Genomic DNA, 19,081 nt, shown 5'->3' on the forward strand with positions numbered 1-19,081 from the left:
GAAAGGTCAAAGTTCTTGTTAACAAAATTGAGAAGGTCTTGGGATACTCTTTTCCAATTTACAAAGGAAAATCTTCACAACTTACTTTCCATAGATTAAAAGTTGGGAGGCGCACCTGAGTGGCTCAGTTGGTTAAGCACCATACTCTTAATTTCAGCTCAGAAAATGACCTCATGGTTCAGGAGATTGAGCCCCACTTGGGGCTCTGCACTGACAAGCATGGAGCCTGCTTGGGATTCTCTCCCCCTCCCTGCCTCTGTCCCTCTGCCAAACACACGTGCATTTACCTGCACACTTGCACGTGTGCTCTCTCTCAAAATAAATTTTCAAAGTCCAACTTTTTTTTAATGTTTAAGTTAAATAGCAAGTACCCAAACACATGTCAATAAAGTAATTCATACATGAAGATATGGATATAAATCCTTTTTTCCTGTCCAAATGTAATTTTCACATTGCTGCTAAATAAAGTCATAGTCCTTCTTGACTGTAATGGCTGGTGTACCTTGAACTCCAGGGGGTTTAAAATAGTCTTTTAAGCAGCTTTGACAGATTTTGACAATTTAACCTGCTGAGCTCACAGCACCCAAGGGACTGTCTTGGTTGCAAGTTTTATTTTTGATGCAGCTGACCACTAACACTGACTCCATAGATAATGGATTTCAGTAACAACCACCCACAGGTTAACACTTTGAGTAGTACCCATAATATTGCTTTAATTAAGTCAATACATGAAGGTCACAGTTTGGTAGAAACTTTTATTAAATTTGGCAGTGCTTACAGTAAAAGAAAGAAACTGTGTGTGTTCATCTGTACAGTAACTCTATAAATTTGCCTATAGATATAATTCAGTTTGCTCATGGATTTATGCTGTATTTCAATTTATTTTCTAAAAGGAATTCAATTTATTGGTTCCATTTCCCCCAAAATATGTACACTTCTAGCATTTCTAACTGGTAGTTTCATGACAGATGGTTCTAACCATGCTGGGCACAGAATGGGTCTACCTGGCACAAAGAGACCACCCACTAGAGCAAAGGAAATTTCTACCACCACCACGCCCACCCCCCTGATTTTGGAGCATTTTGATGGTAGAAAAGATTAATGCCTTGATTTGTCTGCAGCTTCATGCCTTAAATATTAATATATTTCTCAAATATCAGAATTATTTTTCAGCTTGAAAAGATTATTTTTTTTGAACCCAAACTTTTTATACAGCAGAAATAAGCCAGGGTATTTAAACGAATATATGAAAGGGCAAAGTAAACAAGGTTTTAAATGAATCTGAAATTAAGGGTTAACTCTAAAGTGTTTTAAAAAAAAGATACTATAATACCCAAATCACACAGTCAGCAGGGTTGGTTCATTTTTCCATTTTTATATGTATTAGGTAATTTGAGGGTATTTTATTGAAAAGCGAAGAATGGTGGCTGAATTTATACATATTGAGTTCAGCAGTAATTGTATTTTTTAAATACACAACCTGACAGGCACTATGGTAAATGATAATGAATCAGCATGGGAGCCATTTAATATACTTCTTGATTAACTCATTGCCCGTCCAGTTCGCACACAGACATGCTTACATGTCATAATCGTCATAATTCCCATCATCCCCACTGCTAGCACTCAAGCTCCTTGATTAGTGCACAACTCCCAGACGAGCCATTGCTAATGCTAAATCATTCTCTTCAGCCTCCTGCTACTATTCTGCAGGACCTCCAATTAAATATAATGTCCCTGATGAGCCATATTAATGTGAACAAATCCCTACCAGGAATCCTAACCTATTCCATTTTACCCAAAAATATAGAGAAAGTAATTTAGCCAAGCCAAAGATAATCAAAACATTTTAAATTGATATAGTATAATGTTTCTGCAAAATATGTTTTTCCAAGGACAATAAAAGCAAAGAGAAGAAACGTCTGAACATTTCATATACTTTCTTCTCCCGATTAGTTTCTCACCATCAAGTCTAGTGTTTTAAATTTGCAAAGGTTGATACATTGTATTCTAAATCCAAAAAGGTTACTGAAAGCACTATGTTTTACAAGAAAAGTGAGCAATAACAAGTTTTAAAGCAGGTATGCCATTTAAAAACTCTTTAATCACCAGAACCCCAAGGTCCAAAAATCACATTAATGAAACCAATTCCTCCCTTCCCATTAAATACAGTATTGCAATCACTATCAGAGGCTTTACTGTGCAACTTTATCCTGCTGATAAGAATACCTCGTGATGAACAATAACAGTATTTTTTCAAAAAACCGATTTAAGAATCCTATACATTTTCTAAATCTTGCATTTTCTAAATGCAATCTAAATAATTGTCCATGTTTCTGAATGAAATAAGACCAAATGGGAAACAGGGATCCTCACGAACATCATCTTAAAGTATTCTGTACTAGTAAAAGCTATTTAAAAAAATGTTATTTAAATATACCATCTCAAAATATAAAAAATAAAAAAATAAAAATAAATAAATAAATATACCATCTCAACTACACACACATACAATAAATGGTCACCTGAATTAAGTTATCACCCAAAAGTTTTACAAACCTGCCCTTTACTTCTTTATTCCAATTTGAGGATCAATGACTACATTGATTGTAAAGAAGTCCTTAACGGATTGTGAAATGTATTTTAACTCAAGAACTCATAACTCCTTTCCAAATAATAAAAGGTTGAAAAATATCCTAAAAACTAAACCATATGAGAAAAAGTTAATGCATGAGGTTTTTACCTTTAAACTGCTTTTCATACAGCTAAAACTAAAGATATTTTAACAAAAATAATAAATATATAAAGATATACATAAAAATAAAACATATATTCTAACAACCCCATAAAATTTTTATAACGTTTTCCCTAAGGTCTTTTATACCTTAGCCTACATTAATGTATTCCTTCTTCATTTACCTGATCATTACCCTCCAGTTTGTTCAGCTGGAACCAACGTACACTAATTACATAGACATCACGAAGTCCTATTTGTCCTTAGTACCTCCCCAGACAGCAGGGAAATATTATCAAGGGTAGGCATGCTAAGTGATGATTCCCCTCACCTTACTGTCAATCATCCCAGACTGCTCACAGGAAACCCCGCTCAATCTCATTACTGAATCCTAAGGGTAAGACTACAATACACATCAGGAATCATACTTCAAACAGCAGGCTGTCTGACCAAGATGGGAGTCACAATGGCTACTTCCCTGATTTTAAGTTTGGGTTCTGAAGTAGTAAATATTAGGCATTTCTCATTTACATCCAACATCACTGAACACAAAGCAACAAAACATTGATACATTCAATTTAGGAGTCTAGATAGAAAATATAGCGAAAGGTTATAGCACAGAATCATTTAATCCATTTTAAGAAAAATCAAAATGTTAACTTCAGAGATTTGATACAAATATAATAAGATTTTGCTATTTCTTACGGGAAAGCATACTATCTTTTTACTTAAAAACAAAGTTATAAAAATAAATAGTTATCTAACATGCATTTTGAGTACAACCTCTATGTTTGCAAATTCTTTATTCCCACTATTCACCAAACTAACAAAGTAGGATCCACCTTCCCATTTAGAAAAGTCCTAGTCACTAAATCCAAACATTTCTCATCTTTTATATTTCTTAACTTCTCTGGGAATGCCTACAATTACAAATTAGTCTCATAAACCCCTAGAATCTACCTCTCCTGCCTTCTAAGTCAATATTCATATTAATAAGGCCCTCTTCAACAAATCAAGAAATTCTCCCATATCAGCCCTCTGCCTAAAATCTAATGAATTTACTCCACAGACCTGTCTCTTCTTGCTCCAAAATTTTATGGTGTGCTCCTGGTTATTTCTGCATGAAAAGGTATTAAAATGTACTCTAGTATCTGTTAGGTTGGTCCCCTCTTCAATTTTCCACCGACTTTTCTAGGACATTCTACAAATTTACTCCTTTGTCATCCCCCCCCCCAATTATACTGCATTAGAATTTAATAGAGAAATGTACATAAACTTTCAAATAACTAGTATTTACACTATTCAATTTCCCTATACAAAAATAAGTCCTCCTATAAGTCCTACAGATTTCATATCAAGTGCTTTACCTTTTCCACTGTTTCTATGAAGCTATACATTTTCAGTTGTATTTTTTTACATTTATTTTTGAAAGAGAGAAAGCACGTATGTGTCCGGGTGAGAAGCAGAAAGAGAGGGAGACAGAGGAGAGACGTGAAAGCAGTCTGTCTCTCTGACAGCAGAGAGCCCGATGCAGGCCTTGAACTCACCAACTGTGAGACCATGCATGCCCTGAGTTGAAGTCTGACGCTTACCTGACTGAGCCACCCAGGCATGCCAGTTGTATTTGCTATTTTGTTGATGATACATATAGGAAAACTATAGATTTATTTTTTAACAACCATAGAGATGGTTTTTTATGTTTCTAAATAGTTATTCAGTTAACTACGTAACTAGAAACTCAACACAATCTTACTATTTCTGCCTTTCCTGTCCACCATTTTACATTTGCTTAACCCACTACCTAGCACTTTTAGAATGCTGTTAAATAACAGTAGTGAGAGTAAATTTATCAGCCTTTACCCTGAATTTCATGAGAATGCTTCCTATGAGGTATAACCTTCTTATTATGGGAAGGCAGCATGTATTTAATCCTGTTTTACTAAGGATTTTACAAAGACAGTGAATTTCTTTTAAATGACATCTAGGCTTTTATCAGAATAATCATCTAGTTTTCCTCTACTAACTTATTAATATATTAATATTCTCTAATTTTGAACCATACTGAAATGTCATGAATACACTCCATGTGGCTGCAGCATATTATTTAAGTAAATTATTTTATTCCATTTTCCTATTACTTAGGATTTTTCTATCAATATATGACAGTCATTGTTTTATTTTTCGCTTACCATCTTTGCCCAGATTTTAAAAAAGAAACCTTTAAAAAACAAACATTTTTTAAAAAGGAAATCTATTTTTACTTAAGTCTATAACAATTCATGTCAAAATTTCTTGTTTACTGAAAACTGCAAAGAATTCTTGTGAGAATCTCTACACCAAGCACCCTACTTCATTACTTCTATGACAGCCTAGAGTTCCTTAGTCAATGATCTCTTATCTTATTCAGGCTCTTTCATGCAGAGTTACAGGCCTATAACTACTTGTCACCGATTTTGTCTTCTGAGCAAAACAAAATAAATACTTAACATTTTAAGAAGCTTTTTACAAACATGTTAAACCCCACTTTCATTAATGGATAGAACAGATGATCAACAAGGAAAGAGAAGACTTGAATAGCCCTATGAACCAACCAGTCCTAAGAGGCATCTAGAGAGAACCATAAACAGCAAAACAGACATTCTTGGGTTCACATGGAACTCAAGGACAGAGCATATGGTATGCCATAAAACAAACACCAACAAATTTTAAAAGACAGAAATAGAAAGCATGTTGCCTAACCAAATGTAAGGAAACTAAAAACAGGTAACAAAAACAAACTTGGGAAGCTCACAAATAATGTGTAACTAAACAACACACTCCTAAATGATAAGCAGGCCAAAAGAGAAATCACAAGGGAAGTCAGAAAAGAGTTTCAGGAATGAAAATGAAAAACATACCAAAGCATATGGGGTACAGCTAAACAGAGAAAAATGTTATACAGCTCAACAATTAGATTAAAAAAAGACTTTAAGTCAACAACCTAATCTTCTACCTTAAACTATTTTTAAAAAGAGAAAACTAGGGGCACCTGGGTGGCTTAGTTGGTTAAGCGTCCAACTCTTAATCTCTGCTCAGGTCTTAAGTTCAAGCTCTGCATTGGGTTCCATGCTAGGCATGAAGCCTACTTATTTAAAAAAAAAAAAAAAAAAAAAAAAAAAAAGAGCAAAATAAACCCAGAACAAGCAGGATAAAGGAAATAATAAAGACTAAATACAAATGACATAGAGATCAATGAAATCAAAGTTGGCTCTTTGAAAAGATCAATACAGTTGAAAACTTTTAGCTAAAGTAACCAAGGAAAAAAAGACTCTTAAAAGCCTAAAATCAGGAATGAAAGAAATCACTACCAAACTTACAAAAATAAAAATAAGGAAATACTATAATCATATATCAATAAACTAGATAAATCAGATGAAATGGACAAATTCCTAGAAAGAAAAAATTATAGACACAGAAAAAGAAATCAAAAATCTGAATAAACCTTTAATAAGAGATTGAATAATCAAAAAACCACCCATAGACAGGTACCTGGCTGGCTCAGTTGATAGAGCATACAACTCTTGATCTCAGGGTTGTGAGTTCAAGCCCCACATCGGGTATAGAGATTACTTAAAAATAAAGTCTTTAGGGCACCTGGGTGGCTCAGTTGGTTAAGTGTCCCCACTCTTTGATTTCAGTTCAAGTCATGATCTCACAGTTATGAGATCGAGCCCCATGTCAGGCTCCATGCTAGGCATGGAGCCTGCCTGGTATCTCTCTCTCTCAAAAATAATAATAATAATAATAATAATAATAATAATAGTAATAATAATACATTTAAAATTAAAAAAGCCACAGAGATGGCTTCACTGGTGAGTTCTACCAAACATTTAAGGAATAATTAATGCCAACTCTTCACAGACTCTTCCAAAACAAGAGAAGATGAGGGAACAGTTCCTAACTTATAATATGAGGCCAAGATCTGATACCAAAACAAAGCCATCACAAGAAAACTACAGACCAATAGCTCTTATAACCACAGATGAAAAATTCTCAACAAAGCACGAATAAAATGAATCCAGCAATATATACAAAAACTATACACCTTGACCAAGTGTGTAGTATCCAAAAATTAATGGAATATACCATATCAATAACAGACAAAAGCTATGGCATCTCAGTCGACACAGAAAAAGCATTTGAAATAATCCAATATCCAATCACAAAAAAGCATTCAACAATCTAGAAATACCAGGGCACTTCCTCAACCTGATAATGGGAATTTATGAAAATCCCAGAGCCTAAATGAAGCTTAATTGTGAAATACTAAGCGCTTTCTGCCAAAGATGAGGAACAAAACAAGATGCTTGCTCTCACTACTTCTATTCAATATCACTCTGAACGTTAAAGCCAAGAAAATTAATATGAAATAAAAAGCTCCAAGATTGAAACAAAAGAAGTCTATCTCTAGTCTATCTCTATTTGTACATGGTCTTCTAGAGAGAATCTTAAGGATCTTACATATATAGACACACACACACACACGTGTGTGTGTGCGTGCGTGTGTGTGTATATAAAATAAACAAATTCAACAAGGTTGCAGGAAATGATCACATACAAAAGTTGATTATAGTTCTATAAACTTGCAATAAAAACTGAAACTTAAAACATTGCAATCCTAATATAAAAAATACCAAAACATTTACTATGTAATATAACAAAGTTAAGTGCAAAACTTATACTCTGAAAACTACAAAACACTGCTGAAATTAAAGTAGCCACAGTAACTAGAACAAGAGCAAACGGAATATCCACGTCCATGGATAGGAAGAATTGAGAATGTTGAGATAATAATACTTCCCAAATTAGTGTACAGATACAACACAATCCCTATCAAATGTCCAGCAGGATTCAGTCTTCCACCAGGACAATTTTTCCTTCATAAACCATTCTCCAAACATCTTTCCAAAGACTAATAAAGACCTGGAGAACACATAAAAGACAATTCATGACTTGGTAAGAGGCCTAACTCCCACTTGCCTCTCCTGCCCAGACCATTTCCCACTGCTTGTGGACTTATCCCCTGGACGCAGCTGCAGAAATCCCATCAGCATATGTGAACTGCCATCCTGGGTAAAGTCTGATTTTGATACTGCTCTAGATCAGCCTTCACTTTTCAAAAAGAGCAGGGCAACTTCCTCAACAGACAGGATGTCATCCTCTTTTAAGACTATCCACTGGGACAGCCCAGTGGCTCAGTCACTTAAGCGTCTGACTTTGGCTCGGGTGATGATCTCATGGTTTGTGAGTTTTAGCCCCACATAGGGGTCTGTACTGACAGCTCAGAGCCTGGAGCCTGCCTCTGATTCTGTGTCTCCTTCTCTCTCTGCCCCTCTCCTGCTCATGCGTGCTCTCTCTCTCTCAAAAATAAACATTAAAAAAAAAAAAAAGACTATCCAAGAACAACCAACTAAATAATCTGCAAAGCCTCCCTACAAGCACCTCTACAAGCACCTCAAATCCTAGATTAACTTTAACAAACACCCTTTAAATGAACAACTTGGCTTACAAGAAATTACAGGCAATCCCCAGGGCTCAAAAGCAAAAAAGGAAGCTAAAAGCCAGACAGCATCTGCCAGAGCCAATATTCCAGCTAATCATGGAGAGCAGGAGGGGGGATCTCAAGAATCAGGGTTGGTGAGCACATGGAAATTGGGGGAAACCGGTGTGCCTAGAGAGGGTACACAAGCTTCCTGCCCTGTCCCCATACCTTCCCTTACTCAGATCTTCCAACTGACTGTTTCTGAGCTATACTCATTTATAATAAACTGGTAATCTAGTAAAAAAAAAAAAAAAAGGGGGGGGGGAGAATCTAAAGAACTGAGTTAATTCTCAGAGAAAGGAGTTAAAAATTATAAGAAAAACTCCCTACATACAGCCAGGCTGCTCAAAGATTACATCCTCAGTGAAAAGGAAGAAAAATGTCAATCTAATAAGTACATGGAAGACAAATATTTAAAATTATCTGCTGTAGTTCAAAGTAAGAAGTCTCCTCTGTAAATTAGAAACCATGGGTCTATTCAAGAGAGGGAGGGATATATGTCATTTCATTTTGTTTTTTCCATTATCCTCAATATTCAGCAACCTTCATGCCAATAAGTTAACAGAAAGATTAGTACCAGAAGAAGGGTACCCTAGAGAGTCTGGCAGAAACAAATATAGCATCCACCCAACAAGACCATATCTGCAACCCAAACCATGCTGGGATTCAACATTAAAGACACCAGATAGGAGGTCACAAGCCAAGATCCACACAAACGAAAAGCTCATCCATTGTGTAAGAAGTCAGAAGTAGACACTTAAGAACTTGGAATAATACAGCAGTATGATAGAAGCTTTAAAATAAGTAGTTAAAGGGGCACCTGGGTAGTTTAGTCAGGTAAGTACCCAACTCTTGGTTTTGGCTCTGGTCATGATCTCACGGTTCCTGGGTTCAAGCCCCACATCAGGCTCTGTGCTCACAGGGTGGAGTCTGCTTAGGATCCTCTCTCTCTCTCTCTCTCTCTCTCTCTCTCTCTCGCTCGCTCTCTCTCTGCCTCTCCCTGGTTAGCACATGCGCATGCACTCTCTCAAAATAAATAAGTTCTAAAAAAGTAGTTAAAAATGAGTAAGACATGAAAGGGGGAAAAAAAGGTAGATTCAAAATGGAGTAGACCTGACAGACTTCTCAGCAGACAGCACGAGACAAATGCGACCAAAGTAATTTTTGCATCAGATGCTTTTTATCAGTGGATGAAAAATAGTAGATGAGAGGTTGTTGGGGGACAAATATTCACATGGATTCAAAGATTCACCCCCAAAAATTTCAAAAGAGGGGGGAAAAATAATGCACCATTACCTCAACCAAGTAATCAGTGTAACCAGAACCACCCAACATTATGAATGAACTTCTTGATACAACAGGATCACTTAAGTATTTTTTTTAATTTTTTTTAATGTTTATTTACTTTCAAGACCAAACAGAGTGAGAGTGGGGGAAATGCAGAATCTAAAGCAGGCTGCAGACTGAGCTGTCAGCACAGAGCCCAACGCAGGGCTCAAACTCACAGCGAGATCGTGACCTGAGCCGAAGTAGGACGTTTAACCGACTGAGCCACCCACTTATGAAGGCGCCCCACTTATGAAGCTTTCTTATCAAAAAAAAAAAATATTTACACTGAATCTATTTGTGAGGAAACAAACCCAGACTATCTATAAGCCAATTGGCCTGGATTCCTCAAAACGTTGGTATCGTGAAAATCAAACAAAGAGGGAAGGGAAGACGACTATTTTAGATTAAGAGACTCTTTAAAGAGCCATAATAACCGAATATAATTCATGAACCGCGACTGAACTGTGGGTCAAAAAAAAAAAATACTAAAGACATTGGGAGCGGCACCTGGCTGGCTCTGTAAGTAGAGCATCTTCATTACAGGGTCATGAGTTCAAGACCCATGTTGGGTGTAAAGCTTACATTAAAAAAAAAAAAAGTAAAGACATTTGGAGACAAATGGGAAAATTTGAATACAGTCTGTGTATTAGATTATACTATAGAATTACTAATAATTTTCCTAGCTTTGATAGGGTATATGTAAGAGAATAGCTTTTTCCTGGGAAATAAAAACTTAAGTATTTAGGGGTGAAATGCCATGACTGTAACTTACTTCCAATTTCCTTAGCAAAATAAAAAAAGAAGAAATATACACACAATATATATTTATACTCATACATATGGACACAGTTATAAGCAAATGTGTCCAAATGTTAACTGGTGAGTCCAAGCAAAAGGTATAAGCACTCACTGTACTTGCTCTTCCAATTTTGCGTCTGAACACTTAAGAATATAAATGGCCATTAATATGAAAAGGTACTCAACATCAATATTCATCAGAGAATTTAAATTAAAACTACAATAAGATAACATGTGAACACCAACAGAATAGCAAAAATCAGAAGGACTGCTGAGATCAAGTCCAGGCAAGGACGCAGAGCAACATGAATGTTCGTACATTACTGGTGAGAGCAAAATGTGGCAGAGTCATACAGAACAACTATTTGGCAGCTTCTAACACTTATTATTTTTTAAGTTTATTTATTTTGAGAGGGGGTAAGGGGGAGAGAGGGAGAGGGAGAAGGGGAGGGAGGGAGGGAGAGAGGGAGAGAGGGAATGAATGAATCCCAAGCAGGATGTATGCTGTCAGTGCAGAGCTCAACATGGGGCTCAATCTCACAAACGACAAGATCATGACCAGAGCTGAAATCAAGAACCAGACACTTAACCAACTGAGCCACCCAGGCACCCGTGGCAGCTTCTTACAGTTAAATATACATCTATTAATGCCAGGAGTCAACAAAATACCACCCACCCACAGGCCAAATCCAATCTAAGGACGGTTATTTTATAGCCTGCAAGTTAAAAATGGTTTTTATATTTCTAAAGGGTCATATGTATGTATATATAAATAAAAGTAGCAGAACATGTGACCTGCAAAGTCTAAAATATATTTATTTACTCCCCAGAGATTTACTATTCATACAGGAAAAAGTTGCTTTGCCTCCCATCTACCTGATGACCAAGTAATTCCACTCCTAGGTATTTAGACGAATCAAAGTATGTGTTTACATAAAGATTTGTACTAGATTATTAAAGAAGTCTTGTTCACAATAGCTAAAAACTGGTGGGTGGATGTGTCTAATTTGGTAAGCAAGCTTATCCTAAAATTCACATGGAAGAACAAAAAGACAAGAATATTGAAGACAATTTTGAAGAACAGGATGGGGGAAAGGAGACCAATGGAAAAAACTGCATAATCATCTTTAAAAGCCAATTTTTTTCCATTACACATCATTTATAAGGTAGTTCGTTTTCTTTATAGGACTTATCACTTAATAGTCATAGTAAACCATTAGCCTTTTCTCCCTGCTTAACGGTCAAAAATTAGTTGTGGAAAATATTAACTTGCCATTTAAAAACAATCAACTGTTGGGGCACCTGGGTGGCTCAGTCAGTTGAGCGTCCAACTTCGGCTCAGGTCATGATCTCACGGTTTGTGGGTTCAAGCCCCATGTCAGGCCCCGTGCTGACGGCTCAGAGCCTGAAGCCTGCTTCAGATTCTGTGTGTGTGCCTCTCTCTCTCTGCCCCTCCCCTCTACACACTCTCTCTCAAAAATAAACATTAAAAAAAAAAAAAAAAAATCAACTGTTGTATTTTCCTACTGCAATATTTACATTTCCATTTATGAAATTAACATAAAGCATATAAGATATTTTTTACTCTAAATTACATTTAAAATGCTCACCTCCTGGGGCGCCTGGGTGGCTCAGTCAGTTAAACGTCCGACTTCAGCTCAGGTCATGATCCCATGGATCATGAGCTCGAGTCCTGCGTCAGGCTCTGCCCTAATGGCTCAGAGCCTGGGCATACTTTGGATTCTGTGTCTCCCTCCCTCTCTCTCTGCTCTTCCCCACTCACACTCTGTCTCCTCTCTTTCTCTTGCTCAAAAATAAATGTTAAAAAAAAAAATTTAATGCTCACCTGTTGAAAATAAATATTGCAATGTTAACAATACATCAAAGTAGCAAGACTTGTTCATATTACCCATATTGTAAAGCTCATTGGATACAATGATAATCTTTTTGGTCACATGTTAAGGAAGCAAAAAACCAAACCGTTAGAGGAATTCACCCTTTTGGCTTTCTTGAGATGCAGAAAGCAAATAGATTTGGTTCTAGTGCTAAGGCCTAAACTTAACTATCATTATTATCCTAAATAGTATCTTTCTAGAAAAGGGCTTAAGGTAGTTCACACTAAGAGGAAGTTTTGACTGATCATGCATTGCCTCCACTGTGGGCCCTAGGAAATGTTATTCTAAATTATGTATTATAATCTCTAGTAGGCTCATTTCCACTTTCAGCAAAAAGTGACTAAAAGTCTTTAAAATGTAAAACTACCATCTCTGCTTTAGAAGGATATGAAGGACCATCTTAAAACTCTGACCAACTCTTCTGAAACCATTTTTTTCAAAGGCTGGAAAGAGACAGTGTACCTCTAGATCAAAATGTTATGGGTGAGTCTGGGTTGTGTGAATGGAGGTCTCAGTCTCTTGATTCCCCATGAGAAGATTTATGTGAGGATCCACACTCGAATAAAGACAGCCAGAAGGAAAGTAGCAAGTGCAAAGCAGTTTATTAAATCGGAAGTACACTCTCAAGGTGGGAGAGCTGGCTCCTACGTTGTTTTGGGATTGGATAGTATTGGTTCTCTCTGGGCTGGGAGGAGCTGAGACAGACAGTGTGGGATGGTCTCTAATGGAGGCTGCTTCCAGTCAGTTGGGAAACTCCCCCCACAGGTTGGGAGGAGTTTCTGGCCCTACAAGGTTTGTACCATACCATCATGGCAGCCTTTCTCCAAGGCAGGGGCTGTACCCGCAATGCAAATTGCTCCTGCAAAGCTTCTACCTAACAAGAACACAAACCTAGAAAATTAAGAATGGGAAAAAGCAGTCATGCTGTTGGGATCTATAATACCAACACTGAAATACAAACATATATGAAAAAAATCAAAACGCAAATAATTTTAGACCATGCATGCCAACAGTCACCTTCATGAGAACACAGGATACAGAACTATATCTTGATATGAGAAAAGTAAGTTAAAGTTTACTATAAGACTTGATATAAAAACAGTGTCCATTTTCTCTCCCAATTTACCCATGAGTGAAAAACACCTCCTGGCCTAATACACTGAAAATGAACACAAGACAAGAGAAAATTTTAAATCTATTACTAGCCTGATGGTAACACAAACTTTTTTCTAAAAGAGTTTGCTACTGATAAATGTCTTAGTTTACCAACCAAGAAACAGATTAAAGTAATAGTTTTCTCATTATTTCATAGATATCTTGTAAGGAATATAAACTACTATTGAAACTATCAGTTAAAACAAATTATTAGTAAAGAGGCCAGAAACCAATATTAAAAAAAAAAAAAACCACATATGTAAAATAAATTTATTTAATTTCTTTTTTAAGTAGAAGAAGACTATTTATTTTTTTTTAATTTTTTTTTAATGTTTTATTTATTTTTGAGAGAGGGAGAGACAGAGCATGAACAGGGGAGGGTCACAGAGAGGGACACACAGAATCTGAAACAGGTTCCAGGCTCTGAGCGGTCAGCACAGAGCCCAACGCGGGGCTCGAACTCATGAACCGCAAGATCATGACCTGAGCCGAAGTCGGCCGCTTAACCGACTGAGCCACCCAGGCGCCCCAAAAGAGGACTATTTTAAATGTATCTGTCAAGTAAACTAGATGAGATAAATACTTAACCTTTATTTTCAGGAAATTAGAATAGCTTGTAACGGTTTCTCTTTTTTTTGTTTTGTTTTGTTTTTTAAAGGAAGTCAGTCGCAATAAAGCAGAATGAACAACACATTTCTAGGTAAGAAATCACAAACAATGAAAATCCTCTGTATTATCTTTCTGTATAATAAAAACTGACATCACCGATAGGTCCCGTTATCAAAAGTAGTGTAAAAGAATGAAAAACAGCAACGTAAAGTACCACTACTTAAATTTCATCCCCTCGAGTTCTAATAATTTACATTCTTTTCTCATGAGATTTTTTTCTATTCCTTCATAGTTTATTACTGCTAAAAATGCCTGCTGTGGTAAAAATCCCCAATAAAATCATTCACGGCTTTATGTTATTCCTTTTGTTCATGCCCAATTAGTATTAGTGTATCTTTCATTCATCAACCTTTCAGCTGAACACGATACAGCATTTAGGAAAATTAAACAATTATAGCATTCCCTTAGTGATCCCGGAATTCAGCTGTGGAAAAACGTGCTCTCCTAATGCAGCATGATATAAACATTACAATAATCTTTGAATCTTTCTCAAGCTTTGTCTAAATCTACTTGGTGACCAGCAATCTGTCAAGCAATTTTTAAACTCTACTCTAGGTTTTTAAAACCCTGAGGAAAAAAAAATTAAGACACATATTAAAGACATTATGATGCTTCCATTTTGCTTAATACAAGAGTCAGTAATTTCATGTTTTGTTTTTTAATTGTGTATACCCTTTTCAGGCCAAGAATGAAGAAAACCTACATATTTTACCTTTATTTATTTATTTACTTTAACATTTATTTATTTTTGAGAGACAGAGAGAAGTAGAGAATGAGCAGGGGAGGGGGAGAGAGAGAGATACAGAATCTGAAGCAGACTCCAGGCTCTGAGCTGTTAGCAGAGAGCCCGACAGAGGGCTCGAACTCACAAACTGCAAGACCATGACCTAAGCTGAAGTCAGATGCTCAACTGACTGAGCCACCCAGGCTTTTTTTTTTTTTTTTTTTTTTTTAATATACCCCAAATAAGGGTCTTCATTCAGATAAAGCGAAATATACTTACAGAACTAGCATCAACATCACTGTGGATGGCAACTGTCTTAATGCCCATCTTCTTGCAAGTTTTAATAACCTATTTTAAAATATATCAATGTTATTAATAGAGATTCATATTTCAAGGGATTTAATAAAATTCACAAAGTAAAATAGAAAATAAGATTAAAATTCCACTCACCCTACATGCAATTTCTCCTCTATTAGCAATAAGAATTTTATCAAAAGTCTAAAGAGAGAAAAAACACACATAAGAAATTGTTACTCTCACTTTGGAACCAGAAAACAAGTTTTCTCACAACACTGGACATGATTCTAAAAAAAAAAAAAAAAAAAAAAAAAAAAAATTACTTCCTAGAGTAGTACTAAATATTACACGTATGTTCATCTATAACCCGATTGCTACTAAACTCATCTGGTAGGATGCGGCCCTATAATTAGTCCATTAAAGCATCAACTGATTTGGTTTGGTGTATCTTAAATGGACTAAGGGGATATTTATAAATTCTCTTGCCAAAAGGTAATCTTCAGATAACATTTCTGAATACTAAAAAACTTTAGACAGAATTGTTTGACCACTTACTTCACAACGTATATTCTAAATTCAGGGAATTTATGTTAAGTTTGAGTAACCATCATATTCGAAGCAGCTAAGGCCTCATAAGAGAGTACCTCCATTCTGGGTAGGCCTGGATACTTCAATTCTAAGCCCAGCTTTGCCACTAACAATAACCTATTTGACTTGAGGCAAATCAATCTCTGTAGATCTTCACTTTCACATATAAACTGATGGCATTTCTAGAGGAAACTATTTTATAAGGTTCTCTTCCTACTCTAAAATTGTACAGGCTAATCCTTTGAAAGAAACACACAAGTAATATGGATATCTTTTAGTACACAATTATTTCTGGGTTAGTGAATTGTTGTAAGTTGAATGTAACTACAGAAAAAGTCTTAGTTATATTTCTAAAAGAAAGTTAAAGCTATATATGATCTTTAAAGTACTCATATAACTGAAAGCAATATTTTAACCTGACAGGGAGTCACAGAATCTCAGAGTTGGAAAAGGTTTTCAAAGTCTTGGTTTAAACTTTATGTCACACATCACTTATTCTAGCAAACTGAGACAAGCCTCTGCCTTAAAAATCGGTAAACTCCTAATCTGATAATATCCTGAGTCATTCAGAGCCTTGAGCAGATGGGTCCTTAAAATACCCTCATGTCACGTCAAGCCTGAGACTACAAAAATCATAGGCCATTCTATACCTAAGTGGTCATGGTAAATCCCTGTTAAACACTGACAATATACAAAGAAAAAAATGTTTTATACCTCTTTGAAGTGCATTTTAAAATGTGCATTTTTATAAGTATTAAACAGATGACATCTGATAAAAGCAACACAACATGAAGTTACACAATAAGAAACTGTTATAGCAAATATAACCAATCATAACATTATAGGGATTAAGAACTTCCTTCTAATTTTTATCTGCATGGCAGAATAATACTTAAAAGCCAGTCTGGAACTAAATTGCCCAACACCACCACGTGTTCTTATGTGGGCAAGCCATCCTTCTCGACCCTCATTTCCTGGTATGTAAAATGAGAGTAATAATAGCACCTGCCACAAGAGGCTGTGAGAGTATGAATTAACACCCTTAAAGTGTTTAGAATAGTGCCTAGCACATAATATATACTCAAGAGGTGTTAGCTATAGCTATTGTTATTCACCCCTTTGGGCCACACACCACACTGTTTGTGACAAATCCAAGAGTGTGAACCTATCTAACAGGGAAAAATCTACATTAAAACAACTATCTGCACCTGACACATCTTCTCTATTAAGGGCTTGTGATGGCTAATTTTACTTTTACGTGCAACTTGACTGGGCCCCAGGGTGCCCAGATGAAACATGATTTCTGGGTGTGTCTGTGAGAGTGTTTCTAGAAGACATGAGCATGTGAATCAGGGGACTCAGCCCAGTACACTGCCCTCCCCAGTGTGGGTGAGCATCATCCCATTCACTGAGGGCCTGAGAGAACAAAAAGTAGAAGTGAGGATTTGTCCTGCGTTCCTGATTCAAGAGGGACACAGGTCTTGGCCTACCCTGGGGCTTACCGACATATGGGCTCCCAGGTTCTCAGGCCCTTGGACCTGGACTAGAATTACATCACCAGCTTTCCTGTGTCTCCAGCCTGCAGATGGCAGATCGTGAGACTTGGCCTCCATAGCTGTGTGAGCCAGTGGATCTCCACATACATCTCCTACTGGTTCTCTTTCTCTGCAGAACCCTAATACAGGTCTGTTAATACCAATTAGTGCACAAGCTAAATAAAGCTGATCATATCAATTAACCTTCCACACAGAAGATATTCTTTTGAATAAATGTATGTATATGGTTCAGGGTTTAAAAGGTACAAAAGGTGATATACTGTAGAGACAACTAGGTCTCTGCTCCAAAGGCAATGCTATTACCAGTTTCCTGTACATATATTCTTTCAGGTAAGCTATGCACGTAAAAGAATACATACAAATAAATTTACACAGACTTTAAAACTTCCCCTCTGCATCAAAAATTACAGGGAAACATCAAGTGCATTTGATAACTTCTGTGTACAATATGGCAGTATGACAACAAAGTGTGGTAAGTGCCATAACGCAGCTACATCCAAGAGGCTGTGGCCAGTGCAGAGAAGGAAGAGTGAACAGCAAGGGCAAAGGCAGTGACATTGAAAGCAGACAGTAGCACTGAAAAACAAGGGATTTTTAATATAGCTCAAGCACAAGATATGTACAGGGGAGCTGGAGCAAACAAAGCTAGGGTAAAAAAGGCCAGATGATAAAAAGACTTATATGCCATTTAAGGAATTGGACTTTATCCTATAGGTGCAGAGCCACATATAAGGAGGCACTCTGAAGATATTCTAAGGGAAACGAACAAAAATCTTTAAATCAGGAACCTATATCCTGAAGACAGAGGGGCTTTCAAGTACCATGAGAGAGAGAGAGACGGACTTTCGCAGCAGCGGTTCTCTAACTACTAATGAGGTCATCCAGGGTAAGAAACACAATGGAAATTCCTGAAGATTTTTTGTTTTAAGTTACCTCCTTTTATTCTATCCTCTATCCCTCCTTCCTTCTTTCTCCTCCCCATACTTAGATCTTCACAGCCAGGGTCTAAAACCACCAAGGACACTTCACTCCATTCACAGCCCAAGAGAAGGGCTGAGCTGGCCCGTTCCCCTGGGTACTTGTTGAAGGAATGACCACAGAACTCCACATACTGACTAGTCACTTACCAACACTTCTGAGAAGTGGTACAGAACAGTGGGTAAATCTACCACCTCACTAGAGAAGCCCAGGCTTGAGTTTACACCCCAGTTATTTACTATCTGTGGATTTTGAGGCTGTTTCCAAATGTACAAAACCTAGTTGTTAAGACTAATATTAAGCAGCTAACATTTAGGGCACATGCTTTCTATATGCCAGGACAAATCCCTTCTGTCCACTATGTCTCATTTAAGGCTCAGAATAGTCCTATGAGGTCAGCTGAGAACATCCCCAATTTACAAATGAGAAAATTAAGGCTTGATGAAGCCAAATCACTTGCCTAAATCACTTAAAATTCACAGGGGCAAAGCCAGAGCTCACATCCAGGTATTCATATCAAAACATACCACAATGTGACATGATCGGAGTATAATGGTACAAGCTTTAAACACTGTATTAACAGTGACACCTAAGATCACATTTGTTACGCCAGGCACAATATAGTACTGCTAACTTAAGGCCTACTTTAGTAGCCTCCTGGTCTTTTTCTAAGCAGATTATTACTAAATCTTCCCTATTGTTATGAACGTATCAGAGACAAGTCGATGTGTTAAAATTCAAGTCAAAAAAAAAAAAAAATGGTACATTTAGTAATGA

The 19,081-nt window shown here is 36.7% G+C and overlaps 1 protein-coding gene across 6 annotated transcripts in view; it reads right to left on the reverse strand.

Moving 5' to 3' along the window:
• Positions 1–19,081, reverse strand: part of PCCA (propionyl-CoA carboxylase subunit alpha) — a 413,047-nt gene that overhangs the window by 375,978 nt on the left and 17,988 nt on the right. For 5 of the 6 annotated variants that reach the window (XM_078432172.2, XM_078432163.2, XM_078432167.1 and 2 more), the window contains 2 exons: positions 15,336–15,383; positions 15,165–15,233 (listed from right to left, as the gene is read on the reverse strand). The exons of the other annotated variant lie outside the window; for it this stretch is intronic. In XM_078432172.2, the coding sequence (XP_078288298.1) occupies positions 15,165–15,233; positions 15,336–15,383 (117 nt within the window). The remainder of the gene's footprint in view (positions 1–15,164; positions 15,234–15,335; positions 15,384–19,081) is intronic. 6 annotated transcript variants of the gene reach the window in all.

This window comes from Panthera onca, chromosome A1 (assembly GCF_046562875.1).
Source record: "Panthera onca isolate mPanOnc1 chromosome A1, mPanOnc1 haplotype 2, whole genome shotgun sequence".
NCBI classification, from domain to species: domain Eukaryota; kingdom Metazoa; phylum Chordata; class Mammalia; order Carnivora; family Felidae; genus Panthera; species Panthera onca.